The sequence below is a fragment of the Tyto alba genome, unplaced genomic scaffold (genome assembly GCF_018691265.1).
Source record: "Tyto alba isolate M040663 unplaced genomic scaffold, T.alba_DEE_v4.0 Super-Scaffold_8, whole genome shotgun sequence".
NCBI classification, from domain to species: Eukaryota; Metazoa; Chordata; class Aves; order Strigiformes; family Tytonidae; genus Tyto; species Tyto alba.
This window is the reverse complement of record NW_024881329.1, coordinates 9637503-9659885: the sequence shown is the minus strand read 5'-3', so window position 1 is coordinate 9659885 and position 22383 is coordinate 9637503. Positions and strand designations below refer to the sequence as shown.

General features: G+C 38.6%; 1 protein-coding gene across 4 annotated transcripts in view; it reads left to right on the top strand.

Annotated features, from left to right (window-relative positions):
• GALNT18 (polypeptide N-acetylgalactosaminyltransferase 18) overlaps positions 1-22383 on the top strand; it is a 341921-nt gene that overhangs the window by 303220 nt on the left and 16318 nt on the right. For 3 of the 4 annotated variants that reach the window (XM_033006955.2, XM_033006951.1, XM_033006954.1), the window contains one exon: positions 21066-21230. The exons of the other annotated variant lie outside the window; for it this stretch is intronic. In XM_033006955.2, the coding sequence (XP_032862846.1) occupies positions 21066-21230 (165 nt within the window). The remainder of the gene's footprint in view (positions 1-21065; positions 21231-22383) is intronic. 4 annotated transcript variants of the gene reach the window in all.

The window sequence follows — 22383 nt, the reverse complement described above, 5'->3', positions numbered from 1 at the left end:
AATAAAGGCCTGCCACTCAGAAAATTCTGCCATTCAGAAGGGAATGTGGCGGGCGGCTCAGCATCAGCGAAGGGGTATTCGCTGGCTCCAGGCCATCAGCCATGTGGCTACCAGGGCTGTAAACGTCGGGATCTCTCCAGCAGAGCAGCGCAGGCCTTGCTGCAGCACACCCGTGCTGCGCTGCCCGCTGCCTGCACCCGGCGGGGCCCTGCAGAACACCCAGCCTTGGGAGCTGGAAAACCAGCCAGAGGTATGGTAGGGTAGGCTCTGCCTTCCCCAGCGTGGGGCCAGCTTTGCTCCATCTCAAGGTACGAGCTGGATTGTCCAGACAACCACTCCTCCTAGGTCTTGTTTGTACTGGGGCGTTGCTGTCGGCAGCGCAGCGCTGAGAACTGCTAGGAGCCATACCTCCTGTCCACACGGGAAAGCAGCAGCTGTCTGTGGCCTTGGACGCGATGTGGCTGGTGAAAAGTGTGCTCCGTCTTGTGCGGTTATATCTTAATCATTTCACTGGTGCTTCACAAGTGCCCATGTGATTTTTTTCTCTTAACAAAAATTTATTAAGTGGCTATCCCGAGACCACTTACTCACAGAACACTGATAAATTATATGCTACTTTAGAGTTGGGTTGAAATATTTTTTAAAAGTGAAATTAACTTCCCATTTTCTTCTAACAATCTTTCTCTGCCAGGTGGAATAGGTGTAAAAATTTCCATACCTCAGCTGATTTCAATCTCAAAAATATATAGTACAATCAAAAAAGAAAGGCAGAGCTTTCCTTTGCTAAGTTTAAATGTTTTTAATTAATGCTTTTGGAGAAATAAAGCAGCTGCGTTGGGTACCTGCAGTGTCTCATAATCTAATACTATTTGAGCAGTTCACATTTTGTAAGTGCATTAATTTGAAATAGATCAGAGTTGCATATTATGTAGCAATTACTAGAGTTATCCATATTTTAAAGATGTCTCTTCTCATTGCAAATTGGCGTGTCAACCACCAGTTTTTAAAACTAATTGTCGCTTACCATATAAATTCAGCATAAAACCAACATAGTTATTGGAACACATGTATAGCACTTGAAGATTGATGTTGTAGTAATTGTGGGATGGTTGTCAATTATAACATCCTTTTGATTGATGTTATACTATCTCATTTGTTACTTCATAGTTAAAGTTCTGAAGGTCAGATTTTTGTTTCTCCATTTCTTGACAGTACGTGATTAACTGTTAGAGAAGGGAGTTAATACAGTAGACGGAAGATTCACTTTGTAATTTCTCTAGTTTTATTGGTAATTTTATTATGTCATTCCATTAATTGAAGTAATCCACTGGCTCATTTAGAATTCATGGACCAAATTCAGTCCCCATGAAAGCATATTTAACTCCCTCTGTAATTACATGAGCCATATTACTTTCACAGCATTCATTCAAATTCTGATCAGCAAGTCAGCTTAGTTTCTCTCTAGTATTGTTCATCACTTGAAGAGTAGGGTTATTTGTAGAAATATTTATGGAATGATTGTATCCACAGTGTGTTTCTGGGAACAAGGGATTTTTTTTCTTTTTCTCCTGTTCATTAACCATCATTTGACCAATCAGGAAGCAGAGAGAATATCAGAAATTATTTGTTCATATAAAATCTGGATTGAATATTTATGAGTAAGTATGAAAAAAAAAATCTGCATTTATTTGTAAGCCAAGAAAAGAGATATGTTTGTCAGATAATTTATTTGAAATCAGCAATCAAACTAGCTCTCAGCAAGAACTGAGTTCAATCTAAACCTAGTTATATTTACAGAGTAGAGTATTTTCTTCAAAAGAAAATACGGGATACTAGAGACTTCAATTTAGCATTGTTTCAAGAACCAATGTCTAGAAATTAAAGCAAATTAGGAATAAGGTTCACATCAGAGCAGATGACTAGCCATCATAAGAAGCAGCGACAGTAACTGCTGAAGTCATCAAAGCTGATACAATTCTGGAAACTATAATTTAATGTGATATAAGTTGTTGGAGGTAAGCAGGTGGAAGTATATATAACCTGGCATATGGTAGATCAAAGCAAAAAAACTAACGGTCCTCTTTGGCTCTTAAATGTACTAACATGTCAACTAATTGGCCACCACAGCTGGTACTTCTTTGAATTTCAATTCTATTTAAAATGTACAGAAATAACATTGATTGTTACAGTAGAAGAATAATGGTATGCCTTAAAAGAAATTGGTATTTTTTTGTTATGTGTTTTTGTAAGGTAAAGAACCTTACAGCTTTAAAAATAGTTGCTAAATTTCTTGAAATATTTGCTGCCTCCTTTTTTTTTTTTTTTTTTTTTTTTTCCCTTCTCTTAAAGTGTGTTTAAATAGATTATATGGGGATAGCTCTGTTATGCCAAGCCTATCTGCTCAGCTGGCTGTCCAAAAAGGCTTAGAGCAATCAAGTGAAAAAGCTGATGAATGCCTTTAAGTCATTCAGATGTTACTACAATATTAACTTTGTATTTGTTTAGCAGGGAACTGCACTGATTGCGAGCATTGGAGCTTTGTTGCTCTTGCTGTTAAAGATGTAGTGATTTATTCAGCATGAATATTCCATTTCACCATTTATTTTTAGTGCTTTCAAACTCTGAAATTAGCCTTAAAACTGTGAGGTCTGCATTGACTGATTCACTAATGCCATCAGTTTGGGAAGGAGAAAAGAGCAGTACAGCTTATGAACCCACAAGTTTTGTTAAAGTAACACAAGTTAAATAAAGTTTAAATAAAAAACTGAAGAAAAGTGGGATAAGTTACCACATTAAACCTGGAGCTCTTCTAGATGATGCTGCTTCGCATTTAGTATGGAGGTCTGTGAGCCAAGGGCAGGGACAGAACCCCATATGTAAGGAGAGCATGCCAGTGATGGTAAATCAGAGCTGTGAGTTTCAGGTTGGTTTGGAGTTTCTCAGATCTTCTGTTTTATATTAACAGAGAACCAAATCATTAAATTTTTCATTTGTTCTCAGATGTGTTCAAATGAGGAAATCTTCCATTGTTCAAACAGAAATTATCAAATACCATTGCATTAGTATAGCACACTGAGAAAAAGGTTTCCTTTGTTATAATGTGCCTGCACAGTGTTTTCATGATATCAGCATACAGTGGGTACCAGCTGACTCCAAAATATTTTGTGATGTCACCATTATGTAAGCATCATATAATTACTTAGTGTTACTTAGAACTATGACAGTGACTAATTATGTTTTAATTTTTGCGTCCAGCATAGTCACGACACTAACTCTTGATTTGTACATCTCATCAAGTTTAACCTCTTTCTTGTTATTAACTATGAATTCAGGGTTTTCAAGAATTCCTGGAGCAATCAGGTTGCTTTTCTTTCCCAGATTACATATTTTAAATCAATATGATAAGTAACAGGAGTAATTATAAGTGATTGCATAACAGTGGACTGTGAGACCTGAGGCATTCTTGAGCACTCAAGGAGAATTTAAATATGAACTGTCAAGTGAGCTACATGTTATTCTGCCAGATGTGTGACACACATGGTTACTACTCTGAAGTACTTAATCTCCCACTTTCAACAGAAGCCATACTAAGTAATTATGGATTAACTGTTTGCTGCAGAATGCTCACTTCTGGCTTCCAAATACATTTTAATACCGTATGTAGCTTATTTTCAAATGAAGTTAAATGTGCCCACTGTAGCCTCCATTCATAACTACACATAAATAATCTGAAGGAATATTGTAATCTGAAAAATACTCTCTGAGATTACATCTCTGTATTTATGGTCACTAAGAGAAAAAAAAAAAAAAAACACCTACAAGAACTGTGGCAGGTTTGATGTTTATTTCTCTTTTACTTTCTTGGCACTCTTCAAACTTCTAAAAATCAATGCTGATTAACTGTTGTGGGAATCAGACAAATATTATCTCTTATGATTCTTTCTGTCCTGCCAACTTTGTTGCTCTCCAACTGTTTGCAGTCTTGTGCTTATGGGACACTATTTTCCAGAATCACAGAATGGTTGGGAAGGCACCTCTGGAGATCATCTGGTACAACCTCCCATGCTCAAGCAGGGTCAGCTAGAGCAAATTGCTGAGGAAAATATCTCACGAGAATTTGTTTTCCTATTCTCTCCGTAGAAAGCAGATGAAAGCCAGCTCATCTTGGGCAAGTGGAGAGTTCTCTGTATGGGCAAATATAAATGGCATTGAAAGTGTTCAAGGCCAGGCTGGATGATGCTTTGAGCAACCTGATCTAGTGGAAGGTGTCCCTGCCCATGGCAGGGGGGTTGGAACTAAATGGTCTTTAAGGTCCCTCCCAACCCAAACCATTCTATGATTCTATAATTCTGTCTCTTCCCAAATCTGCTAAATCCAAGCCAAGGAATGTATCTGTCCAGGGCTGAAGAAAAATTCCTATTAGGAAAAAAGCTCCATGGCCTCAGGTAACCATCACTTCCCCAAAAGGCTAAAAGTTCCCCAAGATATAAAAGAAACATTAATATTTGACATCTGTTCTTAGCTCTTTGAAGTGAACAAGCCAACCATTAGGGGTATAAGGTAATTTTAACCAAATGGAGTAACCCATAAAACTGCTTCATCTTCAGTACAGAACAGTTGGGATGAAGCCCCTGGCTGATAGTGAAGGATAAACTCAGTACTTAAGGCTAACAGGACAATGACTAAAGCTCTAATTTCAGTAAGACTGGCCCAAGGACTTCAGTCAATGCCTGGTGAAAAACACTCTGGCTAACACCCGTGAAATGTGGATCAGGCTTCAAATGCAGAGCAGCTTCAGACAAGTCAGAGATACTTCATGCAACCAGGAGACCAAATCTGGTGCCCCATGTGCAGTAGAGAACGTAAGGTCAGTAATGGTTTTATTAAGAGAGTACATATCACTTCATGTACATGTTTTGAGATAATGAAATCTGAAGACGTTTAAGTTCATTAGCATTAAGTTGATTGTTGTGGAAAGAAAGCATCACAATAATGTAAATAAAGAGCAGTACTCCTGTGAATAGGAAACATTTAGTACCACACCTGTAAATGGAGGCAAGTCATCTAAGAAATGCTAATTAGTTAAAAGGATTCCCTTTTAAAGGGAATTGTGTAAGGTTTTGTGTAGGAGATTCAGGAGTGCTTATGAAGAGATGCTTAGGGAGAGACATCAGAATTTGGCCTCTCCTAGTCAAAGGTAGAACAGCTAAGTGAAAACCCTACGTTAATGTATTTGAAAAGGCTGCTTAGGAGCAGTTCTGAATGGGTGAAGTTCTGATCTTACAAAATGGAAGAACTTTGTCTCCAAGTTTTTAAACTAAAAGCTGGAAATCTGGATCAGTGATGGGAACATGTTGCTTTCACTTCGATGCAAAAACAGATAGGTCCACATGGACTCAGATTGTTTTTCTGCCTGCTCTTCAAAACATTTTTCTTCTCTCCAGTGGCAGCAAGCACAAAATTGTAATAAATCTCTACAGTCAGATCTTAACAGGTCAGATTGTGCTCAACACCATATTGGGATCAGGTACATCAGTCTGATTCAGCATTTTAGATGAGCGTGTAGCCTGTCACCTCCGCTTCCCATTCATCTCCCAGACTGTTCTTTGAATGCTGCAAGAACAAAATTTTCTGGTACCTGCTTTTAGGACTGATGCAGTTTCCTTCACAAGGAAAAGGATCTGTTGGCTTGAAGTAGTCCATGAGATTTCATCTGGAGTTTCTGAGAAGTTGGTAGTGTAATTTTTAACTCTTGAAGTTTCTTTTCTACTGTGAATCTGACAAGTATAAATCACAGAGTGAGTTGTACTGGAGATTTTCTGACAAATTTTTCCCCTGTGATTCTGCTTACGAGGATAGCAACAGTATTTTTTGAAAGGAGCATGCCAAAGGAAATAACTTGTAGTTGGTTGTAGTGCTGTCCTCTAGATGTGTACCAAGGAAGGATCTGGACCAGCAGTTTGTTAACTGAAAATCTGACATTTTACTCCAGTCTGGTTTTGTTTAGGGGAAAAGCCAAGTATAACTAATGTGACTGAGTTAAAATTAGCTGTGCACTTAATTTATGTCACAGACCAACATAGTAAGTGCAATACAGAGAAACCCACTCAGGGAAATAGGCATTTCCATGCAGTAATCTTATTGTAAGCATAGGTTCAGTGTAGGAGAAGCCTCCCTTTTGTTGAGATATCCAAGAACCTTGAAGCAGTGCGAGACCAGCACATGTCTACCGTAGAATGGTAAGGTTTCCAGAATCTACACCAGGAGACTGTAGGCCCCGTGGTCTGCAGTCAGCTGCCCTATTGGGGTAGCCATGAAACTTGGGACATAGCTGCTGGTTCACTGATTACACTAGCTTTGTGGTCACGACAACCCAGTTGTGGAAAGGATAGGGTGTGAGTAGTGAATTATCTCTTTCATAAGTTTCTGCATAGGCTACCTGGGCATTAGAGTCGCGTGTCTTGGAATTGACAGGGTCCCTCCCCTCCTTCCTGGCAGTTTGGCATGGCTGCATGGGTTAGGACTGCAGTGGTGTGTCTCCCCTTGGCAGTGTCTTAGCACAGCATTTGGGCCCTCGTCCCCTGGGAAGGACGGGAAGAGCAGGGAGGGAACAGTTAATTCCAAACCACTGCTTCACCAATGCACACCCCTGCCACCCCTGCACTCGTAGGGAGGATCTGGTCCTACAGGGCCCATGTAGGGACACAGATTTGTGCTTTGGGGAGAATCAGCTGTGCCAAGTAGTACAAATTACTAAATAGTTTATCGTACAATAGACAATTGTAATAATCCTTCTTAGTGTTTTTATTCATATGCAAAATAAGAAGCTGCTAACAGTAGTAGTCAATGTTTTAGAACAACCAAAAGGATGTAAAATGAATTTACTTAAGAGTCCTTAAAGAAGTGTGTTCCTTATATTGTGAATACTCAGTGGCTTTTAATTATGACTGACTGATGTGCCTAGTTTTCATGTTAATTCTCAACAGCAAGACAGATGGCTTTTTCTCTTCTTTCAGTCTGTGTCCTGCAGATCCTACTGTTATAGGATAATCTACTTCAGATGATAAAATAAAGGCTCATAAAACAGGCAGAAAATGCAGGGGAAAATCTGTGACGTAACCTGCCTTTCATGATGAAGGCAGCTTAGCCTCACAGCCTAGTGATGCTTCGGCAGTCTGAAGCTTAGCGTAGCTATTTTAGCTGTTCGCTGTTTTACTTGGAGGTTATTTAAACAACCTGAGTTTAGAGCTGTTGGTTTCACTTTGCTGCCTCATCCACCTGATAAGCTGTTACTCAGAAAATCTGAGCCTCTCTACTTGGCCTGTGGGTACCTGCAAGGCCTAAGTTCATGTGTAAGCCTTCAAAGTATGATGGAAAGCCCCAGAAATCGAGCCTTAATGAATGAAAATGGCAGGGCAGGCATCGTACTATTTGCACAATTAAGCAATGTGCCTTTGCGTATCACAGTATTTACTGTTTAATTTCTTGCCAAGGTTTACAGCCTGATTTGTGCAAGGGGCACAATATGAAGTTGCTTGTGTCCTTAGTCATAGGAGAAATGAAGCCTACTTGGCCAGACACACTAAGGCTTCCCACACAGCTAGGACAGTTGAGTTGGCATTAATGTCCTACTTAACATGATAGAAATTACCTGGTTTTTAAACAGATTTATTTATTTGTTGGTAGTCTAGAAAGTCTTCTTAAGACTTAAGTACTCACGGTAAGAAATCTTGGTGTATGGTTACTTCTGATGTCCTTCTTCCTTTCCATATTTCCTTTAAAAAAATGTCATTAGCACTAAAAGTACAGTAATTGATGAAAATGTATCACGTGATGCTCTTTGCCCTAAAAGTACAGTAATTGATGAAAATGTATCACGTGATGCTCTTTGCCCTTTTCCTGGGGACCAGAATAGCAGAAGAAAGGAGGAATCTCTGGGATGTGAGCACAGTATTCCAGCCCGAGACACATTTTGATTTTATTCGCAGAGCTTTGTGAACTTTGAAATTTATTCATGAACACAGGCAGAATCAAAGCTACAGTTTTTGCATGAGGTCATAGCATACAGACTCTGCATTTAAATTCTAGATGCTGACTTCTTTCTCTGAGTGTCATTTGCTGTCACCCTGCAAACAGTGGAGCCACTACTTCAAGACATTTGGTGGGCAGGAAAAGTGCCATTTCTATTAAGGTACATATATTTCTCCAGTTGCCATGGAAGGCTTAAAAATGTTTCAGGAAAGAAGTTTTCTTTTAGGATACAGTTGGGTTGGATAAAATTTCATGAGCTTCTGTCAGTCTCTACAGAGAGACCAACAATGAAGATTGAAACAAACCAGTTGAAGTTCCGTACTTTGTCACTTGAAATACATTTTCTGTAACTAAGGAGTAATGGTTTTACTTTTTGTAGGCTAGTATAATTAAGGATTTGCTTTGATTTTTATGCTGTCCATTTAAAATATCAGAAAATCTCTTATTTGGCTTAATGGGCTTAACTTGGTTTAAGAGGCGAAATACTACGGAACGTGAGAGGGTGGGAACACTGAGTAACTTTCCTTTCTTCCCACGGGACTGAGAGCTGCCCCAGTCTGCACCTCACACCCATACCCACTCAATAATCACAGCACAGGCCCTCATCTGTTAAAGTAATTAGGACAAACTTCAAGTGAAATGTGACACTTTGACTTTTATGAAAGCTTAACTGTCGATGACAGAATTGACCAACAAATAATGGTAAGGGTGCTCTTTCTTTTCTTTGGTGGTTATCAGTCATGTCCACATCATCAGTATTCAAACTAACTCATCCTCCATTAATATACTGTTGTGAAGTTGGCTGTTAAGTCACATAAGTCATTTTAAAAAAGCAAAATCACAGCATAAACATATCAGATGTCTGAAATTTTATTCATAAAATGACAAAGTGCCACTGGTGCTTTTAAATACAAAATGTATCGCTACTAAACCTGGCAGAGGTTTCATCTGTTATGGAGTAGTTTATTAAAAATAATGCTACTAAGCATGGAAGTAGGCAATATATAGTATTTGCCTGTTCTGTAATTATAGACTGTATATGACATGAAAACCTGAGGCAGGTTGCAGAACCACCGCAAACTTTAATAGTGTCAAGGTTTTACTCTGAAAAATGACTAATAATTCTAACCTGAGAAAAGACTACAGAAGTATCCACTGAGCAGCTCAAGTGACAGAGCCTGGTAAGAGAACTGCTTACCACTGAAACTACAGCACGAAATATTCGGTATATGGAAATGCACAATATACCTGCAAGTAATAAGCCTTTAAGATGGAGTTCCCAGATGGCAATATGTCACAATCTCAGCCGTATGACAATTTATGAAGCCATGCAGGAGACTAAAAACTGAAGAAAATTGTCTATACAAGTGCTGTGCATCTGTGCAGAGTTTCTCTCACGCTTCTGTGTTTAAACAAAGTAAAATTCTTCTCCTTGTTTTAGTGTTTGAGGTCCTCTGCTGCACTGCAGAGGTTTTTCTACCTAGTCACTGTGTTAGAACATTGATAGTACTTCAGATGGCTAGTGCTGCTCATCTCTTGGGTTGCCATAATGAGTACCTAACTAATTCACAAGTTTAATAATACCAGTAATAAGACTTTCAGAGTATAATTATTTAACATCAAGCACTGAGAGGTTAGGAGGTCAAGGGGGAGGTTAAAACTGCTGCTGAAGGAAACACTGCTAATAGGACTAGATGAAACCTTCAGAGCTTCTCTTTTGTCAGAGCACCGTGACAGACTGTGGGATGTCCTAGGCTATTACTTCAACTTTAATTTGCACATGAATTTCAGCATATCCAGTCCATTGTAATTTAACTCTCTAACTGGGTTCTTTATAGCTTGGCATCAGCTACTCTGCTAGCCTAGACTAAATGGAATGACAGGTAGCCCACCTTCCCATAAAATCTGGGGTGATTTTAAAAATCTCAGTATGAATCACCTTTCATTGTTTTACATTCTGTGGGTCCTATGGGATCTTTAGGTTCCAACTTTGCCTCAGTCTTGACAAGATACTCTGCCTGTGTTCTGACTGCAGCCTTTGTAGTGTAAAATCAGCATATGTTTTCATCCAGGACAGTGTATTAATGCTGCTTGTTATATATCATCTATAAACTATCACATGGAAAGGAAGAGGGGGAAAGACTCTCTTGGATGCTGACAGTTCACTTGATTTCAGTGGAACTGTCAGACTTATTTTAGGTTTGCTGTGAATGAACCAAACCCCATTCTTCTTGGTATGGGATTTACTCCTTTGCATGTTGTAGAAGCAGACAAGAGAACTACTACTCAGACTTTTTAAGACATTAAAAGCAGTTGGTTTTGCATTTCAATTTGTTCTTTTCTCAAAGGTGCTTGCAAGAAGGTGACGTTATAAACTTAAGTTTGACTGATGAATACTTGGGGGTGTTTATTTTGTTTTGTGGGGAAAAATAAGTATGTCCCTGCTGGTAGCCTAAATAAACAAAAGATAATCAGACTTTCACTAACCAGCTTAGGCTGAAATGTGCTTGCCATATCTTCTTGCTTTCCTTTTTTGTACATAATGCCTCACTTCCATGTAGACGTTTTAATGTCTGTATTTCACTGCCTTCGGCACCATAATAATTATTTTTAGACAATTTTTCTTGTGTTTGCGTATGTTGGTGTCAATGTGGTACCTCTGGAAACCTTAAGTCAAATACATTCGTGATCCTAAGAAGAATGGGTGAGATCTGGCTCATCTGAAATTAGAAACAGGTTTGTGATCGCTTTCAGTGAAGCCAGGAGATCCGGTAGGCATAGGAGTTACATAATATATGTAGGGAGCTGGGAATTCTTCTCAGAGTTGTACATGTGACTACCTTACTTTGTTCCCTTCACAAAATGACAAAAGTTCACAGTACTTCTGGAACACAAGAGGAATTAAAGGACCTCTGTATCCCTAGTCATTACTCACTACCATATAGGATTAAAGATGACAGGACAGGATTAAAAAAAAACAACCACAAAAAAACAACAAACAAAAAGACTCCCCAAACCCTCGAGATAAGGATGTTAAGAAGGTGTGGCACTTGCTTGTAATTTGCCTGACTTGACAGCAGTTGCAGACACAAATTTTATTAATTTAAGTTTATAAAAAGGTAATAGTAGAAGAAATAACACAATTTATTTTAACTAACATTCAGGAAGCTATTCCACTAGGAAAAACATACACATTTTTTTCTGAGAAGTGGTAAGCTACCCAACTTATTCCTGGCACTACTTTTTTTTATTGTTATGATTATTATTGCAGTTCTGGGCATCCCAGTAATGACCCAGAAATCTATTATATTAAGTGCTCTACAACCTCATAATTAAAAGTATGCCCTTGACTTGAGGAGCTAAAGTCTACACACAGAATATTAAGAACAGGAGATTGTGGCAGAGAGGAGAAGGGAATGCTGTGAGGTACTGACATAGCATTCTTACGTGATGCTTTTGGTACATCAGCAAAATTACAGTTTGATTTTTTTTTTTTTTTTGAGACATCTGGGCAAAAGGGAAATGCTGTGGAATGTACAGAGGAAGATAAGTTCCTTGAAAAATGCCAGAATTACTTCTCCTAGCTTCCAGGACTATTTGCTTGAAAAATGTGACCAATGAAGGCTAGCATCCTGATCTAATTAGGAGCTGGAATATAACCTATTGATGCTTGCTAGGCTGACAAGTAACAAGAGGAGGGGGTTGAGAAGGGCTTTGAAAATGAAGACAAGCAGTTTATGCAGCGTGGAAAACAGAACAAGTGCAAAGATACTGCCTTCCTGAAAGGCTACCTGAAAACCAAGTTTTCAGAAGCATTCAGGATGGATTTGAAGAGGGCATGAGTGTTGACATCAGTGAGGAAGCCAGCAAGGGTCAACTTTGAGTGAAAAAGCTGTATGTTAGAGATATTTTGCAGGAAAAAAAAGGCTGTATAACAAGATTTGATGACTTTGGAAGAGGTTCAAGATGAATATGTGTGTTACATATATGCATGATTACCTGAATGTGACTGTGCTCATAGTAATCTGAAGCACTTAGGTCTAGCTGTGAAAAGATTAAAAATCTGCTTTTAAACTTGTTGATGCTGAGCTACCACATGCTTATACGCTGATGGCAAGGAACTAGCTCAGATTTTAATTTGGTCAGGAGTCGTCAAATCTGGTGTAAAGGATGGACCAGTGCATCAACATATGGGGACAATGGCTGAGATTGTTTGCAGGCAAGTATATGTTGAAGGAGAAGGAAACAGCATAAGACAGACATGGGATTCTGTAGGAATCCACAAAGAAAACTGTGAAGGGTAAACAGGGATTGGTGGGAGATGGAAAAGGAAAAATCAGATAGGACAAAGTCACAGGAGCCATAGGACAGCATGCTTTTTTAAAAAAAGGACACAGATGTCTATGCCAGAATGGTTCCATTTTTTTTTTTTTTTAACTGACTTTAATTTCTTTCCTGTGGAGGAGTTGTAGAGATCTTGTGCAGAAATAAGAACTAAGAGAAGCTTTAGGAAGTGAATCAAGAAGTAATATTTTCATTTATCCAGGTCTTGTTAATTCTGTAGTTACTAGCATTAGGAAAACTGTGGAAGTACTGAAATTATATATAAAACCAACAAATGACAGTTCTATTCTATTTAAAAAGTGGAGCTATAAGTAAGAGGAATTTTGTTTGCTTGTTTTAAATAAAACCAAAGCAGAATACTAAAGTACACAACAGCAGAAGTAGGTATTCGACTGCAATATTGGTTCATGAATTTAAATTAAAAAGTCTGGCATTGAGTTCCTGTCTGTTTTCTATTAAAATATGTTAACATTTTTATGTCTTTAAGCCTGTTTTTTATAGCATCACACTACATTATTTAAAATTTCTGAGCACCTTGGCTTTATTGTTATCAAATATTGTTGCCAAGAGTTCAGAAGATAATTAGTACACAGGCATGAGGAAGAGCAGGTAGGTCAGATAATCAGTGTGCTGGTGGGTTAATTCAGTTGATACAAATCGAAACACTGAAGTGAAATAGTGAGTAGTTTCCTTCTTACACATCTTACAATTTAAGTCTAAATTATGGTGGTATTACAGTTGGTATACTGGCTGTTTTTCAGCTCATAAGACAAGTTTCCTAACGAATAGATCCTCCACATGTATACTGTATATGGTTATAATTGTTTTACAGTTGTATCATAAGGCTGGACCAGCTGAAAACCTACCTCAGAAAAACAACATCAATCTTCTAAGTGTTGACCTAGGGCTTAGGGATAGCTTTCTGTAATTCTCAGCCTGTGTTCTTATGCCTGTACTTCACCAGTAAGTTTTTTAGAGCAGCACAAGATGCAGTGATTCTGCTGATTGTGGCTCAGACTCTCTCTCCTGTCACTTCCCATATGAATAGTAAATGGTAAAACACTTGATTTTTATCTTAGTAGTGTATTTGTTTATGTTATTCTTAATGAACCTGGATTCTGCCAAGAGTTTTATCAGGATTGGAAAGTTCTTTCTCAGATGTGTTTATGTAACAAGAAACGCTGGAATAGAAGTCAGGAACAATGTAAATAGCCAAGTAACATTCATGTCAGCTAACTCTGGGTTTATTGGAATCCACCAGACTGCTCTGTAGCTGGAGTTGTAGTCAAGTATGAATCTGCTGTGAGACTTTGGACCTAATAGGTTAATATATTGCTCCTGACAATAAATGACTTCATGGATTCATCTGAAGAAAAATATGGTTCAAAGATGGAATAAAGTAGTGGTGAATCAGGCTTCTTATCCCTTGTAGTTATTATGCCAAAAGCAGGGTAGCAAATAAATACTGCTGGTGGTGAGCATTAAGTTTTCTCATTATAAATGCAGAGTCATGTACCAGTCTCCAGCGTGATTTCACCTGGGAACATTGCCATACAGATTACAAATGCCTTTCAGCCTGAAAGTCGGTGTGTGTTGCTTTAAACTTCCAATGGGGAGTTGGCAATTTATCCTTCAGATAATCATCTTGTGTTAAGTTGAACATCTTACTCTAACTTTTTGCTACATGATAAACCAGCTCCTGTGAATAATTTACTACAGCTGGCAACCCACTTCAGCTCTGAAGTCTTTATCAACTCTGGTGGCTTTTTAAAGTTTAATAATAAACTTGAAGCCAAAAATCTCATTCCACTTACTTTAAGTGGAATTTCAGTGTTAATTACAACAGGAATCACAATTTGACCTTTTAGGGCAAACTTCTTGTGAACAGAAGCTCTACATCACATCATAGTGAGGACAAAGCTGTGTATTTGTGTCCGAGTAGGAGAGCTCATTTACCTTCCCTTGTACTCTACAGCATCATGGGGGTTTTGTGCAGATTTTATTTTGTGTAGGTGTTTGAAATACTTTCACTGGGCAAAAAGGTTGGCTGAATTACCTGGGCCTTCACTGCTCTCATGGCAGATTTAGGATGTGTTCTCTACTACACCACTGCAGCACAGCACAGAAGATTTGAGTATGCCACCAAAATTATCATTCTAGCCCTACAGGAAACCTGCCGTAGCAATCTAGCTGGTCATTTTTGAGAAAGAACAGCAACACCTTTCAGTTTGCCAGGCACTGACTGACTGACTGGCTGATCTGTACGAGTGAAGTCTGTCCCAAGTTTTCAGTCTGCTCCATCTGGCCAGACTGAGCTTTGCTGCTCTCATGAAGGAACTGAAGTACTAACTGGGGATTTTGCAAACTGGGCTTAGCATGATTGCCCCCCGTGTAAACAAAGGCAGCTAAATCTTGTCAGATGATCTCTAACACCAGGAAGGACATATCTGCTACATGTATATGCTAGCTTCAGTATGTGTTATCTCACCTCTAACCTATTATAAATCAAAACTCATTTTTTTCTGATTTTGAGCATTCTTCTGCAGATCTACTTTTTGCTATGCTCACTTTATGCCCCCGGCACTTGCATGTGCTGTGCCCATGCACTAGCTTAGCAGAGGATGAATTCTTTGGCAGTTAGAGGGCTGGCGATGCAAGTGGTATTTCAAGATTACAGCTGAAAGCAGAATTTATCTTGGAAGATAGGTGTAATAGATGGGCAAAAGGACCCTTTGCTCTGCATGTAATAATTGAGATTTAGTGGAGACTGACTCCAGGCATGAACCTTTCTTTTACTCTTCTGTGCTGATTTGCTATGTGAGGTTCCATCAAGAGGGAGAGGGAGTCCCTACATTCCCCAAAAATGAGCAAGGGTATGGCTTGGTTCAATGGCAAATAAAGGGTTGAGCTTCTTCTCTTGTATGCAACTTCTGTTTTCATCACAATATCATATTGTAAGTTGTCCTGATATTCAAGCAAATTTTCAGAAAATGTTAGGCTTAGAATATTAAATAGAAAAAAATAACATACAGCAAATTAGTTCACCTGAAATGCAGGTGGGGAGAACATTCAGGACACTAAATTTTCTCTTAATACCTCCTAGTCATTACTAAGTTTTCTTGAGAATTGTAGGCTATGCAGTTCTCAACTGAAACTCATTTGTGTTTTCATCTTTTAGTTGTCTTTTGAGAACAAATAAATTTTGTTCTCAAAAAAAAAAGTTTAGGAAAAAACCTAGTATGCCTTGACTAAATCTCACACTTTCACCTTATGAAGATTTTGGGAATCATTTTGTTAGTTTTATTAATGTGATACCAATCTCAGTGTGCTTGTCTTATATTTTGCCTTAGTGAGAATAATCAGAGAGATTACTAGGTAGAGCAAACAGGAAATGAATCAATGGCTTTAGATAGGACACTTATAGGAAAATAAATTCAAGAAAGCTACAGAATAATTGGTCCTTTAATTAGAAGATGCTGTTTTACAGACACAAGGCTATTTGCAGGCCAAGCTTCTCAGCAGGTATTAAAAAAATTGGAAACTGTTTACAAAAAAACCCACCTTTTACTGTCCAGGGGAAATGAAGGTGATTAGTTATGAGGCTGTTCTTCAAGAACACAAGCAAGACTGAAATGGAAGCCTTGTGGCAGAGACCTATGTCAAGCTTTGAAGGCAGCCAATATGCTTTTCTTCAGACCTAGGTATGATGCTTTTGTCGCTTTCATCATTTGCTTGCTGCAGATCTTTAAATTAGTAACACTAGGCTTTGTTTCAAAGAACTTCTGCATCACTTTAATCTGCTGTGAGCCCCAGGCTTCCAGAGGTTTCTTGAGGACACTGAGTGAGCGGGACCCGCAGCGAGGGCAGGGTGAGCAGGGGAGTGGCAGCCTCGGGAGCCGGCCGGTCCGTGTGTGAGTGGTGCCCAGCCGCCCTTGGAAAGCACCTGGAGGGAGGGTGGTTGAAGGAGATGGGGAAGTGCTTAAGGCTCAGGCCCCATGTTGACTCAGACACTTTGCAGATCACAAATCCTGCCTCCATTTTTACAGAGCTTCTAACTGACAGTAATGCCAAATCCTTATAATTTCACTTTTTGAGAAGATAAGTGTCTTTTGTCAAACCTAACTGATTTCCTGAGCAAGGCTGCTCCCTTCCAGTTGCCCGGGAGACACAGTTGTACATCAATACTGTTATGGTAAAAGACATAGATGGTGAAGTGCTGTAGGCTAGAACAGACTCATGAAATATAAGGAGGCTTATTTTGTTACAGAATAAAGGAGTTTGTTTTTTTTTTTAATCATGTGCTTTGGTACCAACATCCAAGCAAGATTTTTTCCTGAGGAAGTTCAGTAGCTCCTCGGGGAGTATTTATGTGATGGTCATATGAAAATATGTGGTTGTGTTTGCTGAGGCTGTGTCTTCAGTGAAAGTGCAAAGGAATTTTGAATGAATGCTATAAATCAGCATACAGCGAGTGTCTTGACTTCAGTGAAACTAAGCAAATGTTTGGCAGCTGAGTCTCCAGTCCCTTGAACAAGGACTGCTGTGACATTTGCTGTTGTAGCAGAAATTAAAGGTACAAATTCTCAGTATAATTTGTTAACCTAATGTTTTAATAGTCCATATTCAATATTCAGTCATTTGGACTTCCAAGAAAGTACTGGAGTGACTGTTCAAAAATTACTTTCCTAAATTGCTGCAAAATTTATGTCTTCTTGTGTTAGCTGATGGGAATGTTGTGGTATGGTAGGAACAGAAGTGCTGGTAAAATGTGCCTGTATCTTCTGAAGTGCTTTACTTGTCCATTTTGTGCTGAAGTGGGCTGCAAAACAGATAGTGTACGTGTTGATGCTTGTTAAAAGTGTCCTCTTGAAGAAGTACTGCTGTGGGCATTTATGTATTTAACAACTGCTTTAAATCACATGTACAAACAGTTTATTGTAGGGCTACACGTAAGGTGATAAAGCATGAGCATGGTTTCAGTTTGCAAGATCGTATTTTACCTGCAGGTCAATTTAAAATACATTCAATAAAAAGTCACATATGTGCATACCTAACAAGTATGTTATGAGATGGTAATTCAGTTCATGTAACTCAGCTGGTTAATCTCCTACTAGCCATTCCAGAAAGGTAATTTGTGTACCATCTTTAAAGTAAAAAAAAAAAAAAAAAAAACAAAAAAAAAACCCTAAACCACCAAAAAAAACCCAGCCAAAAAAGAAATCCAAGAAGCACTTCGGAAAATTAAAATAATCAAATAGAAACAGGAAGATATAGTGTGAAAGCAATTAAAGTATTTTTCTTAATATATTAATTATTTAAAGGGAGGCTTTACCACGGTTTCATGTTTAACAGCTTTAGGTTTCAGACTAGAGTTGCATTTCAAGTTTAATCAGCAGTGTCAATAGTTAATTCTGTTTTACCAAATGGATGTCCTCCCTTCATCCTGACATAGTCACTGTTGTGCTGTCTCAGTGCAGGGAGTGTTTTATTCTCAGGTTGGGAGAAAGGAGCCAGGGACTTGTCCATATGTTTCAAGAAGACTTTTCTGAGCAAGTGCAACAGAAACCCATACCTTGCTGTTTGCTAGCATGCTGCTCAAGTAGAATTTGTAGAGGGTATGTGCTTTTGATGTGATTCCTCCATTAGAAAAACATAGTTGTCAAATTACCAGGTTGTGCAATGTTTTCAATTCTGAAATAAGATACGGTATCATGGAGTAAGATACTAGAATACTTATAATAACTAAGATATAGAATAAATAAATAATATCCATTATTACTGGATAAGCAAAGCAACATCCTGAAAGAACCTAGTTAGAAGGACTAACTGCGACCATACCACAGTCTGTTTCAGTCTGAGCTTATTTTTACATGCAATTTAAGAGCTGAAAGGTGTCTTTCCCAATGCTAGGTGAGAATACAAGATTTCACACCTCTCTTTCTAAACTGGTCCACAATGAAAAATGAAGTGATACTAGCAGGTAGGGTGAGCTCTCTAAAGATAAGCAACAACCTGCTAATTATCTCTATTAAGCATAATTGCATTTGATCTATTTCTGTACAGTTTTGCCAACAATCAGAATTGGGTAATTCCCCCATCCAAAGCCATCATTCTGCTTCTGCCCAGAAAGATGCTCAGACTGAACCATTGCTGTCTTGACATTAAAAAAAAAAAAAAAAAAAAAAAACCAAACAAACAAGCTGGTGGAGTTGCACTATGCATTGGGTGTGCTTTGTCCAGGAAGATGAAATGATTACCTTCAGGCCACCCTGTGAAAGACTGCGGAGACTGAGCGAATAAAAACAGTTCAGCTCTGAGGGTTTGCAGGTTTTGCACAAGCAACCCTGAGCTATGGTGTGGACTTCTCAGAGCTACAGCCAAGCCTGCTCATTTGTTTTCAGTGACCGATATGTATCTTTAAGAAAAAGAAAAAAATGCAAACTGCCTTGTTTTTCTTTTACCATGTTTCTGTGGTGACAATGTGCTGAAAAAATGGAATTATCAAATCGCTTCCTATTAGTAAAAAAATACAAATAACCGACAATTTCCCTCTCGTTTTTCTAGTAGTAATTTTAGGTAAGAGGCAAATGAACTGCAACAAAATGTTCATCTGTAGAGTCAATGTGTCCTAACAATCCCCTTTAAAGATCATCTTGATCTTACTGCCTTGCTATATCACTACCTCAGTCTCTCTCCAAAAAGTGCATTTGGATAGATCTTAAACATATCTAAAATAGTTCCTGTTGGTCTGTCTTGAAAGCACATTCTAAATGTTTATTGCTCTTCTAAAGCATCGGTTTTGTTTGCAGGAATGTTCAATATCTAACCGATGGAGTCTGTTGGGGTGTGGTTTTGATTGTCCTTCCACAGTTTTTACAGGTTACTTCTATCAGTAATAACCAACCATTTTGGAAATGCTCTCTGCTAGTATTTTTATTTACCGTTTTCTTCTCCTGTAAGGCATGATTGAACTACTCAACTTTTCTCTGTTCAGATTCTTAGAACTTACTCAGCTTGGTTCAGCCAGCTCAGATTTCTGTTATCATTTCTGTGAGGTGAAAAGAATGAAACATGATGAAGGTGGTGAAACCTTTGATTAGTGTAAGCCATTAATGGCAACTTCACTTTATGCAGCTATGTCAGTTTACATTTGCTGCGGGTCTGCCCCAGAAGTCTTCTAGGAGGGTAAAGAGGGGACATAGTCTTGCACAGAAACACCACCATTTGTTTTGATCTGTATTTAACCCTGGCATTGACTGATGTCATCATTCGGAGTTGTTTTTTCACATTGTGCTCCCAGCTCTCCTCAGACCTGGTTTGTTCTGTTTCTCTGCTTTCTCTCCTATTTGGAATTAATATTTTATCAGAGTTTTCACAAATAAGAATACACACATATAAAGCAAGCTACAACATCAACAATGAACGGAAGCCAGGAGATAGTACCATCAGCCTCCAGGGAAAGATTCCCAAATACACACCGTACTTTCCAGCTCCCCTTTTGTTACAGACACATAGAATGGATACAGTAAGATGACAGGGACATTAATTTGCTGCTTCTGTCTACCTTTTGTCTGTTGCAACTCTGATACCAACTAGAGTTGTCAAAGCCTTACACCTACCCTTACTGGATAAGGCTACTAAAGCATGATGTTGCCATTTCATCTTTCTCATGGTCCTCTCAAGAAAAAGGTCTGATCTTAGCAAAACTAATTCTGTTTGTGATTAGCAAAGAGACAATTCCGGCATATATCCTGTGTTACCTTTCTGGGCTTATATGTAACCTGTTATCTTCAAGAGGACACAGTATCAACTCTGGCAAGCTCACTTCCCTTCCCCTTCTGTTTCTTTCTTCTAGAAAAACCTTCCACATACCTGTTTGTAATCAGAGGGAAAATAATTTGTGTAATATAATAGTTTCATGCCTTCAGTCCTAAGCACAATCAGAGAGGCCTGTGAGAGCACTCCTTTGCTACAAATCCAGAGCAGCCAGTGTCTGGTCCCTTTTTCTAGTCTCTTGTGTCTGTGTGTATAGTCAAATACCAAATAAAATGAGAACAAATAGCCTGAAACATGGCCATTCTGTTCCCTCTCCTGTCGTGTATCTGTCTGTCACCAACTGCTAATAACTTTTTATTGTATATACTGGATTCTGGTTAGCTGCCTCAAAAATTTTTTTTGGCATTTGTTTGTAGAAAACCTTCATTTATCTTTCTATCTGTCATGTAAGAAATTGAGATCCTTCCCGCTGAAGTGCTGTGCTGCTGTTCTCTTTTCTTACTTCTCCAGTTAGGTATTACTCTCAGATGAAATAGTCTAATCAGAGTTGATGGCACTATGCAAACTAACCCCACTTCCGACCAGAGGACGTGCAGCTTGTTCTTTGAAGACCCACAGTGCATGACCATAGGAAACAGAAGTAAAAAGGCACACAATGAAACAACCATCAGTTTTGTGTGCATATTTCCTCTTCAGTAATTAACCAACATTTACTTGTTGGTAACAATTAATTGTTAATTTAGAACAAATTTTAAAATGTTGTGTTACCTCCTGCATGAAAGGAAATAATTTAAAAGCCACTATGGGGTCAGCTAAATATGCTGTTCAGCATATTTATCTTTGCCATTAGCTTTTTGGTAAAAGTGCTGCTTCTGTTTAGAGGCCACAAATCTTGTTTGTGCTTCCTGTTGCAGAATGTTTATTACACAAGCAATCAGCAGCTCCATGTGGGTGTTCTGAGTCCCACTATCGACGATGATGACAACAGATGCCTGGTGGATGTGAACAGCAGGCCCAGGCTCATTGAATGCAATTATGCCAAAGCCAAGAGAATGAAGCTTTACTGGCAGTTTACTCAGGTAATTTTTACTCAGCAGACATTTCAGAAAGCTCAAAAGCTCTGTTTCTGGATCCAAAGTGTAAGTAATCTGTTTACTAACAGAAGAGAACCAGATTTAGCCTTGCTTTCTTTGCAGGGAGCCAGGAAGCTATGTTTACATTTTATCCCAATGGCAGCGACCTCTGGAGGTTATAAAACTTGTATTATATTTTCTGAGGTCACAATAAATTATTTGTTTCTAAGGCAGAGGCACTGGTACAGAATTATCTCCACTAAAAAAAAAAAATGTGATTTTGGTAGAGTCAAATGCAAAGTAACCTATTTAGGAACAAGAAACGGGTTTTTATGTTGTTTGTTTTTTTAGAAGTAGCAACTCAGAAAAGGGGATTGTGGATCATTGGTGGTAACAGTCTCATCATCAGCTACTTTTGCAGTTTCTTACTTTAAAAGGCTAATGTTTTTGTGTGCATGTGAGCGAGAGAGAGACAGACAAGTAGTAGTGCAGGTACAGGCTAAGGAGTGATTTCACAGTGATGCGAATGCCGACAGGACACTGAGTCCACGCTTGGTGTCCATACTTCACAATTCATTTAGAAATACAAGGGACATGATAAAGAAGCTACAAAAGTTCTGAGGCTAGAAAACATGCTCTGTGATATAACGCTTATGGAGATCACTCTGTTCAGTTTAGCTAAGAGGAAGTGGCAAAGTAACGCAAAGCATATTAGTGTTTCCACATAGGGCCATAGGTTATCCTGAAGACAAAACAGGTTCCAATGGTTGGAAGCTAAAAATAGTCAAATTTGGTCTTTCAAAGGAAGATATGATTTTGCTAAGGTAATAATTAAGACATTGGAAGTTTACCATGTTGGTTGCTTAGGATAAATAAAAAGAGTTTACAGTACTTTCTAAAACAAATACGTGATTTAGCTTCTGTGAAAAATTTAATAGCTAGTGCGAGTTTGGTCACAATTGCTCCTCTGCAGTTTTGAGGCTACAAATCTGGTGCCACACTCCAGCCCATGTGCTGAGGCTCACCATTAAGATAACTTTATTCCTGCATTTATTTTTTTTATATCATCCATGTGGTTTTCCTGCCAACTCATTAGGGTTTTTTTCTGTGACTTCTTTGACCCATGATCGGTATATTTTAGGATGTTGGTAATACAGTT